General features: G+C 37.7%; 2 protein-coding genes across 2 annotated transcripts in view; both read left to right on the forward strand.

Moving 5' to 3' along the window:
* LOC107284892 (putative RNA-binding protein Luc7-like 1) overlaps positions 1-11,869 on the forward strand; it is a 167,718-nt gene extending 155,849 nt beyond the window's left edge. Inside the window, exon 4 of the mRNA XM_015813014.1 lies at positions 11,717-11,869. Coding sequence (XP_015668500.1) covers positions 11,717-11,869 — 153 coding nt within the window. The remainder of the gene's footprint in view (positions 1-11,716) is intronic.
* Positions 11,870-11,917: 48 nt separating this feature from the next.
* GPR149 (G protein-coupled receptor 149) overlaps positions 11,918-20,153 on the forward strand; it is a 36,553-nt gene continuing 28,317 nt past the window's right edge. Inside the window, exons 1-2 of the mRNA XM_015813022.1 lie at positions 11,918-12,868; positions 14,938-15,130. Coding sequence (XP_015668508.1) covers positions 11,918-12,868; positions 14,938-15,130 — 1,144 coding nt within the window. The remainder of the gene's footprint in view (positions 12,869-14,937; positions 15,131-20,153) is intronic.

Below are 20,153 nucleotides of genomic sequence, written 5' to 3' on the forward strand. Positions count from 1 at the left end.
AATAATAATAATAATAATAATAATAATAATAATAATAATAAAGTTGGAAGGGACCTTGGAGGTCATCTAGTCCAACCCCCTGCTCAGGCAGGAAACCCTATACCATTTCAGACAAATGGCTGTCCAGTCTCTTCTTAAAAACTTCCAGTGTTGGAGCATTCACCACTTCTTGTTCCACTGGTTAATTTGTAGTTGTTCTCAGTCCATTCTCAACTTTCCAAGGAAGGCCCAGTCATTCTCCTAAAGAGACAAGAGATCACTGACCCAGCTAAGTAATGAAGGTTGTGTTGAGCCCTAGTGTCGATTTTGAGGTAGAATCTGGACAATATAGAAGACAGTGCTAGATTAGTTCAGGTGTCAATTCATGGGTCACATGCAAGCTCTGAATTCCTTTTTTGCAGCTTCCAAAATCCACAAAACTCATATCAGGGGTGAGATAGCTAACATCATGTGTATTTGCATAATTTTGTAGAACATTGCTACAAAATTTCCCAGACCACATAGACTTCACTAAAATCCTGCTCACCTGATCTGGTGACTTTGCCCTGTGGCATCTGGCATCTAAAAAGTAGGGGAGAAAGAGCAGATCCAGTCACCAAACACTGGTTTGCCCCCTACTAGAAGGATCATAGGTATACAAGATCCCATCTTGCTCAGTCACCAGTGACCGACCCAGATTGGATCTTGCAACATTGTCCTGGGACACGTATATTTGCCTTCATTCATGGATCAGAGGTTTGTGTTTGTCCATTATCCAACAGGATTCTTCTTGTGTTCTTATTGCACAACTAGTATATTTATAGAGCATCTTATTTGATAATTCTAAAATGTTTCTGGTTCAAACTATTTTCCTTCTACTATGAAAGCTATCAGGCAAGAGAAGGGGAGAAATGTAAGGTTCCTTCTGAAGAGGAATAAAAGCGGAGGCTGCAACCTGTGCATGTTTGCTTGTCAGTTGTTCTTTTCTTATGGATCATGGGTGCATAAAAATAGAAGTGATATATTCAAATTATATTTGTGGACAGCAAATAATTAAGGGCTGACAAACATTCTGATCTTCACACATGCTTTAAAACTGAGAAAGGCTCCCTGTACGAATGAGCTCCTTCTGTGAAATGGCAGGAGTTTGCAGCTGGCTTAATTAAATAGAAAGTTTTAGAATGTAGGTGGAAATCAAGTCATAAATTCTATGTCCGTGCACAGTATTGCTTGGCAGAGATCCTGCATTAAAGACAGCAGCTCTGAACAGCACCTATTGGCATCACAGGGTAAAGGCCTAGAATGTCTGTGGTGCCATTGTTCTGCTTGTTTATAATTTCAGGAGAATGCTATTTTTTTAAAAAGAATAAATGTTTTAGCACGTGTCATCCTGGAAAGGAGGAGGAGGAGGAGGAGGTGGAGGAAACTAAAACTGAATGTATTTAAAGAGTTTTGTCTTATTTTAGAGAACTTGTTCCATTTGGGGAAATCATTTGTATACTACATAAGGAAGCAACTACAAAGAAGAACTGACTCTAGTAGAAATTCTTCACTAAGACCTTCCAGTTATGCACCAGATCCACATGATGATTTTGTGAAAATAAGATACTAATATTTGAATTTAATTATTTAGAGATTAGCATATGTAGGGTAGACACGATTATTCTTCTCATGCAGCAGTAAAAATAGTCTTTGATAGTTCTCATTTCCCTACTAGCAACTTAAAATTATACAAGCTTCATTGTGCCAGAAAAAAACCAAAAACAAAGGTAAGGTTTCTGTCACTTCAATTACTAGTATGTGGTGTTATGAAGACATTAAAAGTGTCCGGTAAGATAGCCTTGGCATCTTCTCAATATAGTAAGTGTGCAACTCACAGGATCCCTGGTTGGTGTTACCCCAAAGCCTCATAAACACTGATGCCTAACATTTTATTGTTGTATGAGAATGTTTGGTTCAGTTACCTCATAGAATTGCTGCTGTAATGGAAAAATAGGACGATGAGCAGGATTGTTACATACATGCCTTAAGATTTTGGAGGAAAACTAAGTTATAAATCATCTTCATCATCTAATTTGCCTTTTTTTTCCAAACAATTTTTATTAGTTTTCCATTTTACACCAACACAGCTTGAGAGCCCACGTGAAAACGTGGTGATCAAATTTTTTTAAAAAAACAATAACAAATAAATATATACACAATATTTCTTAAAAGTTTCCCTCTCTATCTATATAGGATATTATAATCAAATTAATACATTTTCAGATAAATTCATTCATTACTGTGTCTAACCATCAACTCCATTACAGTAAAAAAAATTCAATCTGTAGAGACCTATACTTTTTCACATATTTAGCCTTACACTTAAAAGACTCTCCATTTATTTAAAATATTATAGTCAAATTAATATATTTCTAAAACCAATTCATTCACTGATATATCGCTAGCTCCAGGTTAAATAATTAAAAATAAACTAACATTCTCTATCTATTTATATTGTTATAGGCTCATTAAAACATTTCTAAAACAAGTTTTCATTGAATAAATCACTCTATATAAATTCCATTAATCAATAAAAAATTACAAAAACTCATTGTCTATCCCAAAGATCCTGTTTTATGCTTTCTTAATTTTACAAATATTTAATCTTAGGCTAACATATTCATTTACTATTCAAGGTGCCCCAAGTATTTTCTTATGGCATCGGACCTGGATATCTCCGAGACCGCCTTCTGCCGCAGATTACCTCCCATCGGCCGGTACGCTCCCACAGAGTGGGTCTCCTCAGGGTGCCGTCAGCTAGACAGTGCCGGCTGGCGACCTCCAGGGGGAGGGCCTTCTCGGTGGGAGCTCCCACCCTCTGGAACGAACTACCCCCAGANTCCCGGATCTCCCCTCCTTCCGCCGCGCCCTGAAGACATGGCTCTTCCAACAAGCGGGATTGGCCTAGGGGAATTTTTAGTGGGGTTTTAAGAGAAATTTTAATTATATAGGCCATAGTAAATATTTCTTTTTAATTAGGTTTTAAATTGGGTATTTATTGTTGTATCTGTTTTATAAGGCTGTCAGCTGCCCTGAGTCCGTAAGGAGAAGGGCGGGATAAAAATTGAATAAATAAATAAATAAATAAATAAATAAATAAATTATTAACTCCAGAACTAAATTCTTCTCTTTCTCATCAATATTCTATTCTTTTTCAGTACTTCTCCAAATCTCCAATGATTAATTCCATCTTTTCCCATATTTCAGTCCTTTTCTCATTATACCATCTCTAATATTAAAAACGTATAAAGCCCTTTTAACAAATTCCAAATGCAAATCAATCCGGGTCGCTATGAAACCTTTACCACACTACTATAATCTGATTTAATATTTATATCTTATTCTGGGTTTCTTTCTATTCCAGATCGGTTTCCATAAATGGGCCTCCACCTGCCACATTATATACACCAATAAAGAATCTCCTATTGTGCATTTTGTTAAGTTAGTATAAAAGTTATAGCTAATCTGAATAACTCGTGGCTGAACATCATTTCCCCTTTCTTTTAACATTGCATAAATTTCAATTAAAATCCTTTCTTTTATATCATCCTCTTTGATCAAATTTTGCTCTTCTTCCCATGATTTTTTCTCTATCACAAAGTCAAATGGCGTCTGCAAGCCAGTTTGTCCTTCTGAAGTAAAATCCTCCATTCCCTTATCGTAAGTTATTTGTCCATTGGTATCAAGTCTTTTTTCTGATATCGATGGATAATCCAACTGTGAGTTTATTTCTTCCAACTCGATTAGTGGAGAACAAGTCTCTTGAGCATAAGCTGATGTTTCACTTAATCCTTGTGCTTTGCCTTGTCGATATAAAGAGATCTCCTTTGAGCAAGCAATTATCTTCTCCGTATTTTCCAAAATTTTATCCAAAATGTACTTATAAGTAAGATCTAAACCGGTTTCCTCCATTTTTATCGTATTTAAAATCCTTATCCTTTTGAAGGAGACTATGTTTAAAAATCCATCTCCTCCAGCTTCTTCGTCTTTTTCCTTTACACAAAATGAAAGCCTTCCCAGCAAAGAAAAAAATGGCAAATACAATGAATAGTTTCATCAACAAATGTCCCCTGGAAAATAATCAAGATTAGTCCGATATTCAATCCTTCTGGAGACCATAAAAGTAAAAGAAAACAATATTCTTGAAATATTATAAAAAATACTTTCTTGAGGCTCCCAATATCAAAAAATAAAATCAACCATTAAAGTGAAAATAGATTTAATCCTTTGAGCTTCTCTTCCCCCATTTAACACGCCGCTTCACCAGAAAAGGAAGTAATTCCAAGAAAAAAAAGAACTTTTCACAGGCATAAAGAAAATAGAGGTAAAAGAAAAATCTCACTGAGTCTTCCACGGTCGGTCTATTTGCTTAGCTGATCTTGTGGCTTGCGGTTGGCGCAGCTAAATGATCGGCCATTTTACTGGCCGATCTTTACCCTGTCAGCCCAAAAGAGATACTCAGTGCACAGAGGACGCCGCTGCTTCTCTGCAACTATCCGAGAAGCCTCCTCCACGGTAGTCGCTCCTCCAGAGCGACTTTTCGACCCTCTCAGGGGTCTACCAACAGGGGAACTCGGTCGGCAAAGGGACGACTCCCTTTGCTCGACTGCACTGCCGCGAACCGGAACCGGAAGCCATCTAATTTGCCTTTTTCATAAAAGAAATAGAACAAAATCAAAAATTAAATGTGGGAGAAAACAGCATTGACTGATTCATTCATTTGGAAAGAAGCTTTAAATTCATAGCTCTTAAAAGTCTGCTTTTGTATTCAGCTATGTTTGTTGGGTTCTATTGTATCCAGCTATGTTTGTTGGATTCTATTAGTGCTGCAAATTCTATTTTCTGACATCTCTGCATGGCAGGCTGGTAATGTATAATCTGTCTTTTTGATGAGAACAAATTATCTATTCATTTGGCACTGCAGAAATAAAATAACTTTTTTTTTAAAAAAAGTTTTTAATAGTTTATCAACCTTAGGAAATTTCTTCATAAATAAGATGAAAAAAAGAAAACCATGGGAGAAAGTAAAAATAACATATCTGCTGTTGCCTAATCTGCAAAGTAGATCTGAATCACAGTCTATGCAGAATCTTACTATCTCCATGGCCATATCCTCCCAATGATGGTTAATATGTTCAAAATCAGAAGGGATCTTCTGTTCAGTTCTGATTTTGTAGATAGATGATTCACCCAATTGAAATCAAGCAGATTAGATCTACTTCAGAGCACGACTTAGTATCCAGGACTTCAGTTGGCCCTTACAATGTTGTATGCATCCTACAGAGCCTTTCTAAAGTTTTTTCATGAACTATAACAGGAGTAAATTATTTGGCATGTGGGAAGTAATCATATTAATTGCAATTAATATTTTAAAACTTAAACTAAATATATGTTTCTAGAGTGTGATTTATGGCATAAAGTCCAAGGGAGCCTGTGATTCCAAACAGATTGGACATCCTTGAATAAGTCAATATTTGTGGCTATGCACTTGAATGTCATGATGGAAGAAAAGGAAATTACAGATCGGTTAAATCAATCAATATATGAGCAGCAATGACTGAACTGAGTATATGGTTAAGCAGGCAGGAGAAAGGAATTTATCTTTTCCAAATCTAAGAATCTGTATTTTAATGACCAGGCATGATATGAGAATAAAAGGGGAAAGAGCAACTTTATGCAAAAAGAAATTAAACTTTTGTGGCGCACATCGTGGGTTGTCTCTTATCAAGATTTAGTGCCAGATATTCTCCCTCAGCTCTATACTCACAGACCCAAGACATTCATGCATATAAAGATGTTTTTATGTATAAAGTACTCAAGAAACCTTTCTGTATACGTTAGTTTCAGATTTAAAATCAGGACCTCTTCTACCTGTTCAAAGTAATAAATCTTTGGTTTCTCTTTTTTTACAGCCTTGGAAGTCTCTTTAGCAACAATCTCTCTTTGGCATAAAAATCGAAGTTTCTCACCCCATCAACCCTACCTCTTAACATCTCTAGTCTTTCAGAGAAGTCTTGATTTTTCCAATTTGACATATTTTCTATTTTGTATTACAGTCATTATGTAGTGTTCCCTCCTTCTCCTGGCCTTTAGAACTAATATCTTGGGACAGTCATCATAGAAAGTACTTTAATATAATTCATCTTTTAGGCCTAATCTGATGTTTTTTTAAGGAAAAAAAAACAATTAACCTTTTCCTCTTGGAAGTTTAACCATTTTGCATTTGGCAAGTCATCTTCTCACTAAAACGTCCTAAGAATTCTTCACCCAATTGATGATCTCTTAAACTTTTCTTTATTACTTCTGAATCATTCTGACTTTTCTACCAGTCCCTCTTTCTCTCAGGTTGTCTCTTCCATTTTCCAAATGAATGGTTCTGTTCTGTGCTGTCTATTGTATTATCTCAGAACAAAATACCTGAACATACTTTTAAATGTATTGATTTGTCCTTTTCAGTTTTCTTCCTAGCAAAGCCAAATGGCTACATCCTAACTCTGCACTGTAAACAGATCTCACCATTATGTGAGGATTAATTTTCAAAATTATGGTGGAACACATCAAGCTTCATAAACCTGAGAGAACATACAAAATAGGAGCATTCACTGTTATTATACATAAAAAGAGGCAATTTAGGGTAGCAGATTGCTGATTTCTTCCTGAAAATTGGGCATTTGCTTTTGGGTTCATTAAAGTGTCTCAATTCCATTTACTGCCTTTCTTTTGTTTTGCTTTTCTAAATAAACTGATTGCGTCATTCTAAAAATCTGGAGTTATTCTGCATGCTTAATTAACCTAAATACATTCTGGGCTTTTTGTGCTAAAATAATTAAAATCCAGGACTTGACATGAATTAGAATGCTTCTGAACTGAATTACTGTTTTAATTTTGGAGTTCAGTGTGTGTGTGTGTGTGTGTGTGTTTGTGTGTGTTTGTATGTGTATATATCTTCTCTAACACTTCACCTGCCAAAATCAGATATGAAAGTGATTGAATTAAGAGAATCATGATGATTCCAGCTCAGATACAGTAACGCCCAGATTAATAAGGTCCATACCTCATGTTGTGAACCAGGACAATCTGATGATAAATGAGCTACTGGAAAAAACCATATACAGTATAGATGAGACAAGAGAACCTGCTAGAAGCTCCTCACAATGTATGGAGATTTCCATCCCAAGTCCAACACACCGAGATGGTACACCAGCTGGAAAGAGGACAGGCAGGGTCTGGTGAATATCAAAGCCATTTGCCTGGGAAACTTGAGAACTTCAGTAAAATGGCACCCAAAGCTGAGATGCTAAAAGAATGCCTGCGATAGCAGCAGACATGAGAGGAAGATCAAACAGAGGAAGTGCCATGGCAAGTGCATGGTATTTATAATAAAATGCCAGCTTAGTCGGCTGACATTGCGAAATCCTCCCAATTCAAAATGGGAGATTCCACAGAATGTTATAAAGAAGAACAGGGCTAAGGGCCTGTGGACTTACAGATCCAGGCAGGTCAAGATAACAATAACAATGACAATGACAATAACAACAACAACAACAACAACAACAAGTTGGAAGGGACCTTGGAGGTCATCTAGTCCAACCCCCTGCTCAGGCAGGAAACCCTATACTATTTCAAACAAATGGCTGTCCAGTCTCTTCTTAAAAACTTCCAGTGTTGGAGTATTCACAGCTTCTGGCCAATAAACCAGCCATTGTTACAGCATACAGTGCACATTTTTCTTCTTCAACAGTTTGGATTTGAAGTAAATATCTGTGGGGGAGGTATAATCTATCAATATCACTACAGGCAGGTAAGGCATACTGCATTGTTATCAGTTTTCTTGTTATTTGACCCAAACTGCCAGTTCAGCTTGTCTACTTAATAATTCCAGCAGTGTATGGTATCAGAGAGGCATGGTCCAGGTATTGATGACTTTGAGGACATTTCCACTGTTCCGTTTTGTCTTTAGTAAAGAATACATCCAAAAAGTGAGAATATTTATTCATTTATTTGTTTGCTTATTTATTTATTTATCAAATTTAGAAACCTAGGTTTGGCACCCATTGTGCTGATAAACACTGGGACTACCACAGATATTTATGCCATATTATAAAGTAGACCATCAAAATGGAAGATAAGATATCCCCCCCTCCTTTATTTTATCCTGTTTGAGTGATTTTCTCAAATCAGTTTCTTGGACCAGGCTCAAGCCCTGCCCATCTGACTGTAGCCTTGGTTGCAGCTCTTCCTCTTGTGCTTCAAGTCTAAAATTAATTCTAGAATCTTTCCTATTAAACTAGAGTTCAGGAAGCAAACTGAGAAAAAAAGAAATTCATAGGTCAATGAAAAAACCATGAGAAATTTACTCTTCCCATAATGATACTATGCAAACAATTCTTCAGTGGCTGCCTATCACAGTGCAATTGTATGTTAGGTGGTTTAAAAAAGTTTTCTTATCTGAAGAAATTGTCTATTGGATTGCAACCTTAAAGATGCTAAACTAAGATGTATTCAATAGCTACAGAGAGTTGGCTTCTAGAGGTGGTGATGTCCCAATTGTAAAATATTCATAATTATTTCAGAAGGATTCCTTCCTTCCTTCCTTCCTTCCTTCCTTCCTTCCTTCCTTCCTTCCTTCCTTCTATTCTTCCCAGATACAATTTACAAATTCCAAGCTTAGCAAATGCAAGTTTTTGTCTTGTTCATTTTTTACAGCCCAATCTCATACTTGTCCACTTAGAAGTTAAGTGTCATTGTACCAAATAAGACTTAATCTTAGGTAACAAAAAATAAATTCAGGCTTATTCACATTTGATAAGCTTGTGAGTATTTGTGTTAGATTTTTTGAAAAGTAAAAAAAAAACAAATAATCTAATAAAACAAATATCTCTTATAATTAAGATTCTTAAGGTGATGCAGTGGCACTTCTTTTCCAACACTGTATTTATCTAGTGACAGGATCATACATATCCTTGATTTAGTGAAAACTAGTAGAGTAAAACATAATCTACTGAATCCAGCAAAGGCTTACCCAGCTACATAGGCTGACTGTGTTTCGTGTTTTTTTTTTAAAAAAATCTAGATTAAACAATCTTCTGGATACCTCTTTATTTGAAAGCATCCTGTACATGAAGGACTGACCCTGTTAAAAATAAAGGTTCATAAGAGGTGAAAGCAAATGTCTTGATGCTGTCCATTCAAAATTAGCCCCTGGGTAAGAAAATGCAAAAACTGGCTTCACCAGTTTTTCCCACTGTATCAAAATATACTATATGACCGTTTAAATGAGAGCCAGTTTAGTGTTTAAGACTCCAGCCTAGAAAGTAGGAGACCATGAATTCAAGTCCTGTCTCCGCCATGAAAACTAACTGGGTGACCTTGGGCCAGTCACTCTCTCTCAGCCCAACTCACTCACAGGGTTGTTATGAGGAAAATTGAAGGAGAAAGGTATGTTAGATGATATTTTTACTGCCTTGAGTTATTTGTATAAATAATAAAGGCAAGATAAAAATAAATAAATGTCAACATTTCTAATTTTTTATCTACACATAGCAATTATGGATACATTGTTTGCATATCTATACCCTTGCTTATGGTGGTTACTTTTCCTTTATCGGGGAGCAAAATACAGTAAGCCATGTTAGGTCTATTACCACAGGTACCTTGAAATCCAGCCACAGAAGAATTTAAACATACTTTCCTTCCTCATATTCATGCATATTTCCAAGCAAGCCAATTCACAGAGTTTTCTCATACCACATGTATTCTTTGTACTAGCTATAAATCATACATTTACATTTTGTTTAGAAGTGAGAATTGCTTTTCACAATATTATCCAATTGGAATAATAACCTCTCTCCCTTCCACCACAGGAATAAGTTAAGAAAATTAATAATGGATTCCCATTCATAACATCTTCAAACTGAAGCAACTGCTTCAGCTTACCTAAGAGCAAAGCCTGGCTATCAGAGTCTACAGGGTGTGAAATGAATTGTTCAGACTGAGGAATTGATTTGAATTTTAATATTTCATTTAGTATGTCTCTCATGAACTGGTGAGTAGAAAGATCTTCAGGCAAGAACTACAGTCCATAAAGTATCCCGAATAGCCTACATTGGTACTACTGATTGAGAAAATAAACAGCCCAATACAACTCTTGGAACACCCTGTCATAAAATATACCACTCCCTTCAGGCTTTATAGTGAACAGAAATCTAAATACATAATTCATTTTTCTGAAAACAGTATTTTGGTCTTCGAGTAGCAATTTACTTCCTAAATCTTTCTGGGCATGGTACTGTAGTATGAGATTGGACCATGGTGTTTAGAATACAATCTATATACCCTTGAGTGCCAATTCAATTCTCTTCTGTCAGGGTCTGCTTAGCATATAATAAAAAAAAAGTTTAAGAATGTGAGGATTGTGGAAATGAGAAAAAAGAACTCTTCAGATACTTTTCAAGTATTTCAGCCTGGATCATTTCCATTTTTCTTGCCCTCTCTTTCCAACACAGCATTGAGCTGAATTCCAGAGGTTAGAATTCTAATTCTAATTCTAATTCTAATTCAGGGTTAGAGGCTGAGACTGATAAAGATTGTGAAAACTCCCTGACGAAATATGACTGGAGCAGAGTAAGATGAAATTCAATATGATGTATTATTAATCAAGTTTTTCAGGCATAGCTACCCCAAGCTTGAGAGCAGAAGCAGCTTGTGAGCAAGAAACGGTACCCAGAACCTATTGTAATGAGATGGCTACTGATGTGTTGAATGCAGAAAGACAGCACTGCGAATGTGAAGCCAATGTAGGAATGATGGAATCTGCAATTCCAAAATAGATGAAGAGTGCCAAATTGGAGACGTTCCTAAGCCATCTGTGCCAAATCATCCCCAAGCCATCTTCATTTACCTCCTTTCCCCCTTTATGACAAGAGGCAGCAACAGAAGCAGCTTTAGAGGGTCAAAGAGGCCAGGTGTCACCCACTCAACAGATGATTTGCCTGATTTAAGATTTCAGGCAGTTCTGATTTAAGAACCTGTTGTAATGAATTAAAAATAATGTTGACATCAACCACAATTATTTTATTTTTCAAATTCTAGCACAGGAATGTACAATCTGAGGACCCTAAACCCCATGAATGCTTTGGCTTTGAGCTCAGAGCCCTTCTGAAAGTTGTTGCACTTGGATTTCCTCTACTGTGTTTCCCAAGCTCAACAGCTGTGTAGTAGTTCTGGGGCTGGAAGGAAGAGTTGACATTTATTGCTGGATTGGTGTTTGCGTTGGCTCTGTGCATCAGTGCTGAAGGTGTGGCTTTGCAAAGAGTCTTCCTTGCTTGTGATCCGAGAGCAGCTCTGCTTTTAGATATCCTTCTTCCACTCTCTTCTGCTATCCTGCTTATATCTGACTCCTCCCTCCTGCAGCTATGAATTGTGCAGACTGAACCAAAGAGCTTCTGGTGGTTCTTTTCCTCCCTCCCCTTTGCTATAGTTTCTCCTAAGCCGGCAGTGTGAGACTGATATTCTGCTTGCTTTCCCTTACAGCACGTTTTTGACATCGGCTTTTTACTTTAAGGCTAAACTTGATCACTTCTGAGGATTATAAAGGACTGACAAAGAACTGAGGAAAGGAGAAATTATTGTGGTTTATTTTCTTGGCTGGAATTTTTTGCTCCTTGGGACTTAACATTAATGCTTCTTTTAACAGTGTGAGCTGGGCATTACTTGGGAGCATCCTAAGCAGGCATTCAGAAAGGGGAAAAAATCTTTACAGTCCAGGAATAAACTTGGTAGAGAAGATGAGGAATCTACGGTGGAGCTAACAATGTTTTCTTCGGATGAGAACTCAAAGAATCTGTGAGAAGGTAAAGTAACATCAACCCCAGCTATCCCAACCATCCTGGCAACAATGTCAGTCACCCATACTAATGTTTCATTAAATGGGACAAGCTCCCCAAACCAGGGAATGATGGATATACCCAAAGACCAAAAATCTTTGAATCTTTTCATTTTTTGCTTGACTTTTCTCATCACATTCCTAACCCTGCTGGGTAGCATCTATTCATTAGTTTCCCTACTGAGAATGCAGAACAAAAGTACTGTTTCAATGCTTGCAACTTCGCTAAGTGTGGATGATCTGATTAGTGTGGTACCAGCAACAATTTTTATGCTCAAGCCTTGGTTGAATGAAATGCTTCCCCAGACTGTGTGTACCACTTCAGCGCTCCTGTACTTATTTCAGGGCTTTTCCAGCAACTTGATGGGGTCCCTTGTAGTTTCCTATAACTTCTACAGCCTCAACAAAATGGGAGAGAGCCAAGGGGCCACCAAGAGGCCAGTGAGCATGTTATGGGCTGTTCTTACTATCTGGATTGTCTGTCTGTTGATTTGTATTTTGCCTTTATGTGGCTGGGGCACCTATGCTCCCACCTCCTGGGGATGCTTTGCTGACTGTTCCAGTTCATATACCTTGTTTCTCTTTATAATCTACTCATTGTGTTTCTGTCTCCTAATTATACTCTCCATTCCTCTTATTTATCAATTACTGTGTTCAGATGAGCAGCAGCACTTTTATGATGATTATCATCAAGTCACTGGAGACCATTTTTCTTCTGGAGTACTTCCATTTGAGAGTCACAAATCTTCTCTCCCTACAGAAGACACTATGAATAAAACCCAGAAGCACTGTCAGAACTCTGACCCAGTTATCAGACAAAGTCCAGCTGACCACTGTCACTTGGACCACTATGGCACACGAAATGTGCCACCTAACAACCGGAACAGCACTGTGGAATTTGCTCAGAAACGCTTCTCGCTAATTCTGGCTCTGACCAAAATCATTCTTTGGCTCCCAATGATGGTAAAAAAAAAAAAAACTTGTCCACGTTTCTTTTCCTTATATCTAAGGTTTTAGTTAAGCAATATCTAATGATATTTGGAAGTGGGGAGCAGCAGAACAGAGTAAATTAAGCTACGACTTGTATCCAACTTGAAAACTTGCATGTTGTGTTTAAAACATTGGTTAATCAAGATTTTTTTTAAAAAAAATAGTTACTGTGTCATTTGCTTTGTATTTTTGTATTCTGTTGGACTATCAGTTTGGCTGCTGTTTAAAGTATTCCTTATCTATTCAAACAGTTGGGTACATTATTTTAGTTTCAACTGGATGTACTGTATATTTCTAATACTGGTTTATTTAATGATCAGGAACTCAAAATGCACATATATTGGTGTATTTTTAAGAAAAGAGTAAGGTTTTAATTAGTTTTCAGATGAGTGAGATTTGTTTTGCCAAATGTGGAAATGGTTTGTAATAGTCAGATACATGAAAAACTACAGACAATGACTTTATGGCTCTAATTTTATGCTAGCATACGTGTTCTGCAAATATATCTTGTTGAATGATTCTAAGGGGAAAAAAACTAGATGGAATAGGCCAAGCTCTTATGCTTCATGCAGTTCAGTTGGCTTTAGGTTATCTGTTTTGGCATCTGCCAAAAATTCCTTGCTTTGTTTATTAGCTGCAAGGCACACCTTTTAGTGGTGAATTGCCTATAGTTCTGTAATTCAGAAGTATTCACAAATCACTGGAATAATTTCATTATTTTCTATTTCCTTTAAAAAGAAAAAAGAATTACTGAGAACTGCCTTGATGTTTGTGGTAGTAGACTGCAGATAGGGCAATCGGGGGTTGGGTGTTGTTGTTTTTTTGTCATGTATCTCTTACACCCTATTCAAGTGCCCTATTGCATTTGTGAATCCCATTTTTGCCTGGCACATAGGGAGCAATAATTTGAAATCTGTTATTTTTTCAGAGCCCTTTTCTAATCGCACATTAACTGATGAACTTTATTTTTTACCATCAATTTGGTTTAAGACTAAAGACCTTGTGTACTCTTTCCTGGAAATAAGCCCTATTAGACACCCAAGAATTTATTTCAGAAGAAACACATATTTGCCATTCCAGTAGTCAGAGCTGTGTTCACTGACATTCTTCCCTTGCAATCTCCTCTAGCAGTCCTCCCTTTGCCCTTACTGATGAGATTTAAATTGTAAGATCCATGGGGCAAGGACTTGCTTCTTTATTTATGAAGCTCTGCATACTGAAAGCACTGTGCAAATCATCTATCCACATGATCTTCTCAAGGGTGCCTCTCCACCTCCCTGTAATAATTCAAATGGCCCTTTATTAATAGCTCAGGGTTGAGGCTACTTCTCTGCTACAGAACAGGCATCAATATTTATTATTTCACTTGAAGCAACTGACATTTCTGAGAGACACAGATGGGACTTGTGTTAGAACAGTTCCTTTTTGACATCTGTCAAGATTCAAAGACATGCGAAGCACAGTTCAGACAAATTCCAGGAGGCCAGGAATGTTTATCTGCTGTATTTCAGAGAGCAAATGGCTTTGGATGTCTTTTGATAGGCAGCAGGACCTAATGGACTATGGGCCATCCAAATCTGAGTCTTAGCCTTACCAAGAGCAGAGAAGGGATGTGTGCTCATAAATATGTTTGGCGAGTGTGATGATACTGTGTGTGCAATTTTTGTGTTTGGCTACTTTGGGCTTTGGTTTTGTCTGTCATATTATGTGGATTCCCAAGTAAATGAGGTTGTTGAGAGGAATAGGCTCACTTGTATTACTTGTATAGGATTGCAACATATGGCACACATGCTTTGCAATGCTAAATAAAAGCTCTGTTGAACTCAGTGGCATTTATTTGTGAATAGCAGGTTTAGAAAAGTTCTGTACACCTATCTGGATCATGTCTTTGTTTTCTAAGATGCCAATATTCAAGTCTGCAGAAGCCTATGTAGGAAGGATTTAGAAGAGGGATCTTAATATGTGGATCTTAAAATGTGATCGCTTCTAATTCAAGCCAACTGTCTGTTGCTTAATTTCTCTGGAATACCTCTCTCTTTCAGATACAAATGGTTGTTCAATACACTGTTGGGTTTCAAAATCTTTCCTTTGAGATATTCAGCTTCCTGCTAACTTTGCTAGCTGTCACTGTCACTCCGATGTTTGTCTTGTCAGAGCACTGGAGTCACCTGCCTTGTGGCTGCATTATCAATTGTAGAAAGAACATCTATGCAGTGTCATCAGAGGAAAACAAGGGTAAGTATGAAGGACGGGGAAAGAGGTTACACTGCCTCTTCCAAAGGGACATTATCAAATCTTTCTGTAACATAGTGCAGATCCAAGGGGATGTAAAATCTGTAGTTTTATATTGTTTTAACATTTTTCACTAGAACACTTCCTTGAGACTTGAACTGATTTATTTTAAAATGTAGACTCCAATGTGGTATTGAAAGAGCAATGTGGTCTCTGGCTGACAGAGGTTCAACATCCGTTACATAAAATAAGGATAAATAAGAAAAAAAAACTGCTATGGTTTTGCAGTTTTTTCATCAAAGTTAATGGCAGTTCACATGGTGGATTTTTTATCTCCATGTTTCATAAACAGCCAAAGTTTCAAATTGCCTATGCAGGCAACCCATATACAGTACATTCCAGGGACTATGAAGCACAATTTTATTCACAATTCATGCCCAAAGCAAAATGGATCTTAAGAGAGAGAGGTTTTTTTTCTGTCCAAAAAGATGCATCCTCTGGATCTTCTAGAGCCTGCTTCCATGTTTGCTTTATGTCAAGAAACAATGTGTACACCTTCTGCATATTTCTGGCTTTGATCAAATATTTGCAGAAAGAAATTGATAGCAGATGGTGATTGAACAATTACCTAACATTTTAAAGGCAAACTTTCTCTCATTTTGTTTATGCTAAAGGTTATTTCTTCCCTCTGCCCCAAAATAAAATATTTACCCTATCCTTATAGCTTCATGCAGAATTAAATAGTTAAAAGTACAATCACATCTAAAGCTAATATTCCACTGCTTTAAATTTTTTTATTTTTATGACTACTTTTGGTGGCAACTACAGCTTGCTTTTATTTCTAAAGTATTCTATTACAAAGGATAAGAGTAGCAAACAGAAATTGGAATAGGCAACCTGGTGCCCTTTAGAAGTTCAGAAATCCAATTCCAATCAGATGCAATTAAAGTGGCCAATGAGGAGGGATTGTGAGGATTGTTGCTGGAAACATCTGGGGACACAAGGATCCCCACCACTGATTTCAGCCTGGATTCCAGAATTAATGCACAGGTAGCCCACAACGTACAACCACAATTGAGCCCAAAATTTCTGTTGCTAAGTGAGACATTTGTTTGCCCTATTTTACGACCTTTCTTGTGACAGTTGTTAAGTGAATCGCTGCAGTTGTTAAGATAGTAATGTGGTTGTTGAGCGAGTGTGGCTTCCCCATTGACTTTGCTTGCCAGATGGTTACCAAAGGTGATCACATGACCCCTTGACACTGCAACCACAATAACCAAGTTTTCTGAATTTTCATCACGTGACCATGGGGATGCCGCAATGGTCGTTAAGTGTGAAAAATGGTCATAAGTCACTTTTTCCAATGCCACTGTAAGTTTGAACAGTCACTGAGTGAACTGTGGTAAGTTGAGGACTACCTGTAATTAATCAGCTTATTTGTAGAAATGGTAGATTTGGAATTCCGAGAACATATAACGAGAGCTATCACAAGATGGCTGTTAAGATAGTTATATACAAGATAGCTATATATAAAACATCTATTCCAGTGGTGGGATTCAGCCAGTTCACACCACTTCGGCAGAACCAGTAGCTAACTTTTTGTTGCCCAGGCCCAGAATGGACTTCCAGAAGTGGCATCCACACAGAGAACCGGTTGTTCACATATTTGAATCCCACCACTGATCTATTCCCTTCTATTTATTTGGAGCACCCTACAATTCCCTATTTCATTGGCATTTTCTTTTTCTGGGTAGATGGATACAGCTCCAGGTTGCACCTCCTTGTCATTTTGATTCTTTAGGAACACCTACTGTGTGTGATCTATTTGATCTTGGAGATATTCTTATGAATACAAATAATGTTAGAGGCTGACACTTAAGCAGCTTATTGTCTTCCCTTTTGAAGTCCTTAAATATTATTGTGTGTGTATGTGTGTGTTTTCAAGTCAGTGTTGAAGATGTCCCTGCATTTTTCTTAGCAACATTTTGGGAGTGGTTTGCCACTGGCTGCTACCCAGAGCTGAAAGAAACTGACTGGCCCGAGATCACCAGTTGACTTTGTATCTAAGGTGGGACTAGAACTCATGTTTCCCTGATTTCTAGCCTGATGACTTGACCACTACACCAACCTTATTACTTAATATTTTAAGCCACTGAATTGAACAGAAGTTTTATGGATTCCTGATCAGAAAGCTTTCTGGACTAAACTGTTACAGGACTGAGATATTATTTCCTTATTTTGCATAGGGCAGGAAAATAAACTAATACTGTTATTAGTAATAATTGCATAGGTCCCAGTTTAGCATCAAAAACTATGCAGATGAAACTATTCAATCTAGCTCTGGGACTCAAGCACAGAGGGTGATTGAGCCACAGTTTATTCTGAAGGGATGTTTTTATGTTCATTGTTCTTCCTGAATCACTACATAAAACAAATATTAAGAATTAAAGTCAGTTAGACAGAAAAAATGTAGCAGATGTTGAATTCCAAGCCAATTGCACACCAAACAAAATCAGAATAAAAAGACTTAAACTGGAGACATTCAGTCAGATGATTAACATGTTAGTTAAGTACCAGTAAATCATTCTGATTCCTGACAACTGCATGGACAAATGTTCGACATCGTGAAGTTCTTCCCAAAGAAGCCTATAATTTCTTTAATTCCATCTATTTACTTTATTATTTTTCTTCCCATTTTTCTAGTTCTCCCATACTTCTAAACATAGGCAACATAGATCTAGTCCATCATCCAATGATGAGACAAAAACAACACACTGAAATGATGGGAAGTATAGGTTTATTATAACAATGTAACTAAAAGATTCTTCATACCTCCCCAGGTCCTATTTGAACCTCAACATAGAGGGAACACCTCACAGTTTGGCAAACCCATGTTCCCTGGAATTAGGCAGCCAATAAATTTTAACATCTGACTGACTGCGACAAACCATAATATTGTATGCTTATGAAAAAAGAAATCTATTCTTATCCAAATCATGATTGGAGTCCTCAGAGCAATACCAAATGGACTCCCTCAATATTTGGATTTTTTTAATTTATTTGATGTGAACACCCTAATTTTACAAAACAAAAACAAAAATAAAACACATCTTGCTTAGAAGTACCTATATCTTTAGGCACTATCTTAAAAAAAATTAGGTCCTTGGTTGGGACTTGAATTATTAAGTTAACACCAGTTTTAGACTGTGACTCTAATTGTAGATTACTAGTAATAATAATATCTCTGGCTTGAGAGCACATCTGACATTTTCAAAGCCTAAAAAGCAGAGGCTTTCAATTGAAAAACTCAATAAATGGAATTATCAGTAGCTTTCTTAAACTGCATTGATTTAAAGCAGTCCCTACAGGCTAAAGGGGCCTGATTTAAAGGGAAGAAAATTAATTTTAGTCAAAAGTTGACAAGTAAAAGCCAAGCTCTAGCTTCTACAGAAACTAAATCTATCTCCAAACATAAAATGGTATTCTTAATTCATTTTGGGACAGCAAGGATCGAGGAGTTCTTCTTAAAATCCATGATCCTCTTAGCAATAATTTTCAGATGTGTAATTTGATGGCAATTGTCTTCTTTCTCTCTCTTTTTCAAAAGCAGCTTTCATAGCTATGTATTGCCACTGGAAAGAGTATACTTGCAATTGTTCTTATCTTTGCTGTCGTAGAACTATCCTCATCCTTCATGACAATATATCTGCCTTCCTCATTAGAATTAATCTGCTTTTTATTCTACAGCAACTGACCTTGTTTATCTATCCTTGAGCCCAAGGAAACAAAATTATCACATCAAATCCTTTACCATTAATAATATTAACCCAGATTTTTCATAATGCATTTTTTCATTGTGAGAGTTGTCTCACTCTCTGCTGACAATGTTCTCACATCTTAAGTTATTATCTGGAATCAAAACAGGAGAATAGCTAATCTTTCCATACATTTACTATTTAAGACACTAACCCTCTATTGGACAGGAACAATCGGTATCCTTGTCTCATTCTTTTCCCTATCAAAACCATTTTTTTCTCCAAATTTGGTTTATGCAACACCTTCTCGTTCATTGTAAAGGTTCCTCAGAAGAATGATCAGAGACAAAAAGAATAATCCAACTTGTCTTATTTGTAGAAATCTGTGTAAATATCTTCTTTGTAAAATTTGAACTTGAACTTTGCTTGCATAAGGAATTAATCAGCTAGGTCAGTATGGGTATATTCACCAATATTTTATAATCTTTAGGCTATAAAATCTTGTTTTATATTTATTGACAGAGAACCCGTCCAAGACCGAGTGGCTGTTTCCGGCGTCATGACATAGCCAGTTGGCTCCATCCCTGGCTATCGGGGGCGAGTCATTAGCCCCCGTGGAGAGGGCCCACAACTTGGGCGTCCTCCTGGATACTTGGCTGTCTTTAGACGACCATATGACAGCTGTGGCCAGGGGGACTTTTCATCAGGTTCGCCTGATACGCCAGTTGCGCCCCTTTCTGGATCATGACGCTCTACGCACGGTCACTCAAGCCCTCGTTGTTTCCCGCCTGGACTATTGCAATGCTCTCTACATGGGGCTCCCCTTGAGGTGCACCTGGAGGCTCCAGCTAGTTCAGAATGCGGCCGTGCGGGGGATCCTGGGGGCCTCTAGATACTCCCATGTAACACCTCTCCTGCGCGAGCTGCACTGGCTGCCTGTGGCCTTCCGGGTGCACTTCAAGGTGTTAGTAACAACCTTTAAAGCGCTCCATGGCAATGGACCTAGTTATTTGCAAGACCGCCTCCTACCAAACACCTCCCTTCGACCAGTCCGCTCCCACAGAGAGGGCCTCCTTAGGGTGCCGTCGGCCAGACAATGCCAGCTGGCGACCCCCAGGGGGAGAGCCTTCTCTGTGGCAGCTCCTGCCCTCTGGAATGACCTACCCCCCGACCTACGTACAGTTGCGGACCTGCGCCTTTTTCGCTGAGCCCTGAAGGCCCATCTATTCCGTGCGGCCGGCCTGGCGTAGTTTGATTATGTTTTAGTGGGG

This window comes from Protobothrops mucrosquamatus, unplaced genomic scaffold (assembly GCF_001527695.2).
Source record: "Protobothrops mucrosquamatus isolate PMUCROS unplaced genomic scaffold, P.Mucros_1.0 scaffold128, whole genome shotgun sequence".
NCBI lineage: Eukaryota > Metazoa > Chordata > Lepidosauria > Squamata > Viperidae > Protobothrops > Protobothrops mucrosquamatus.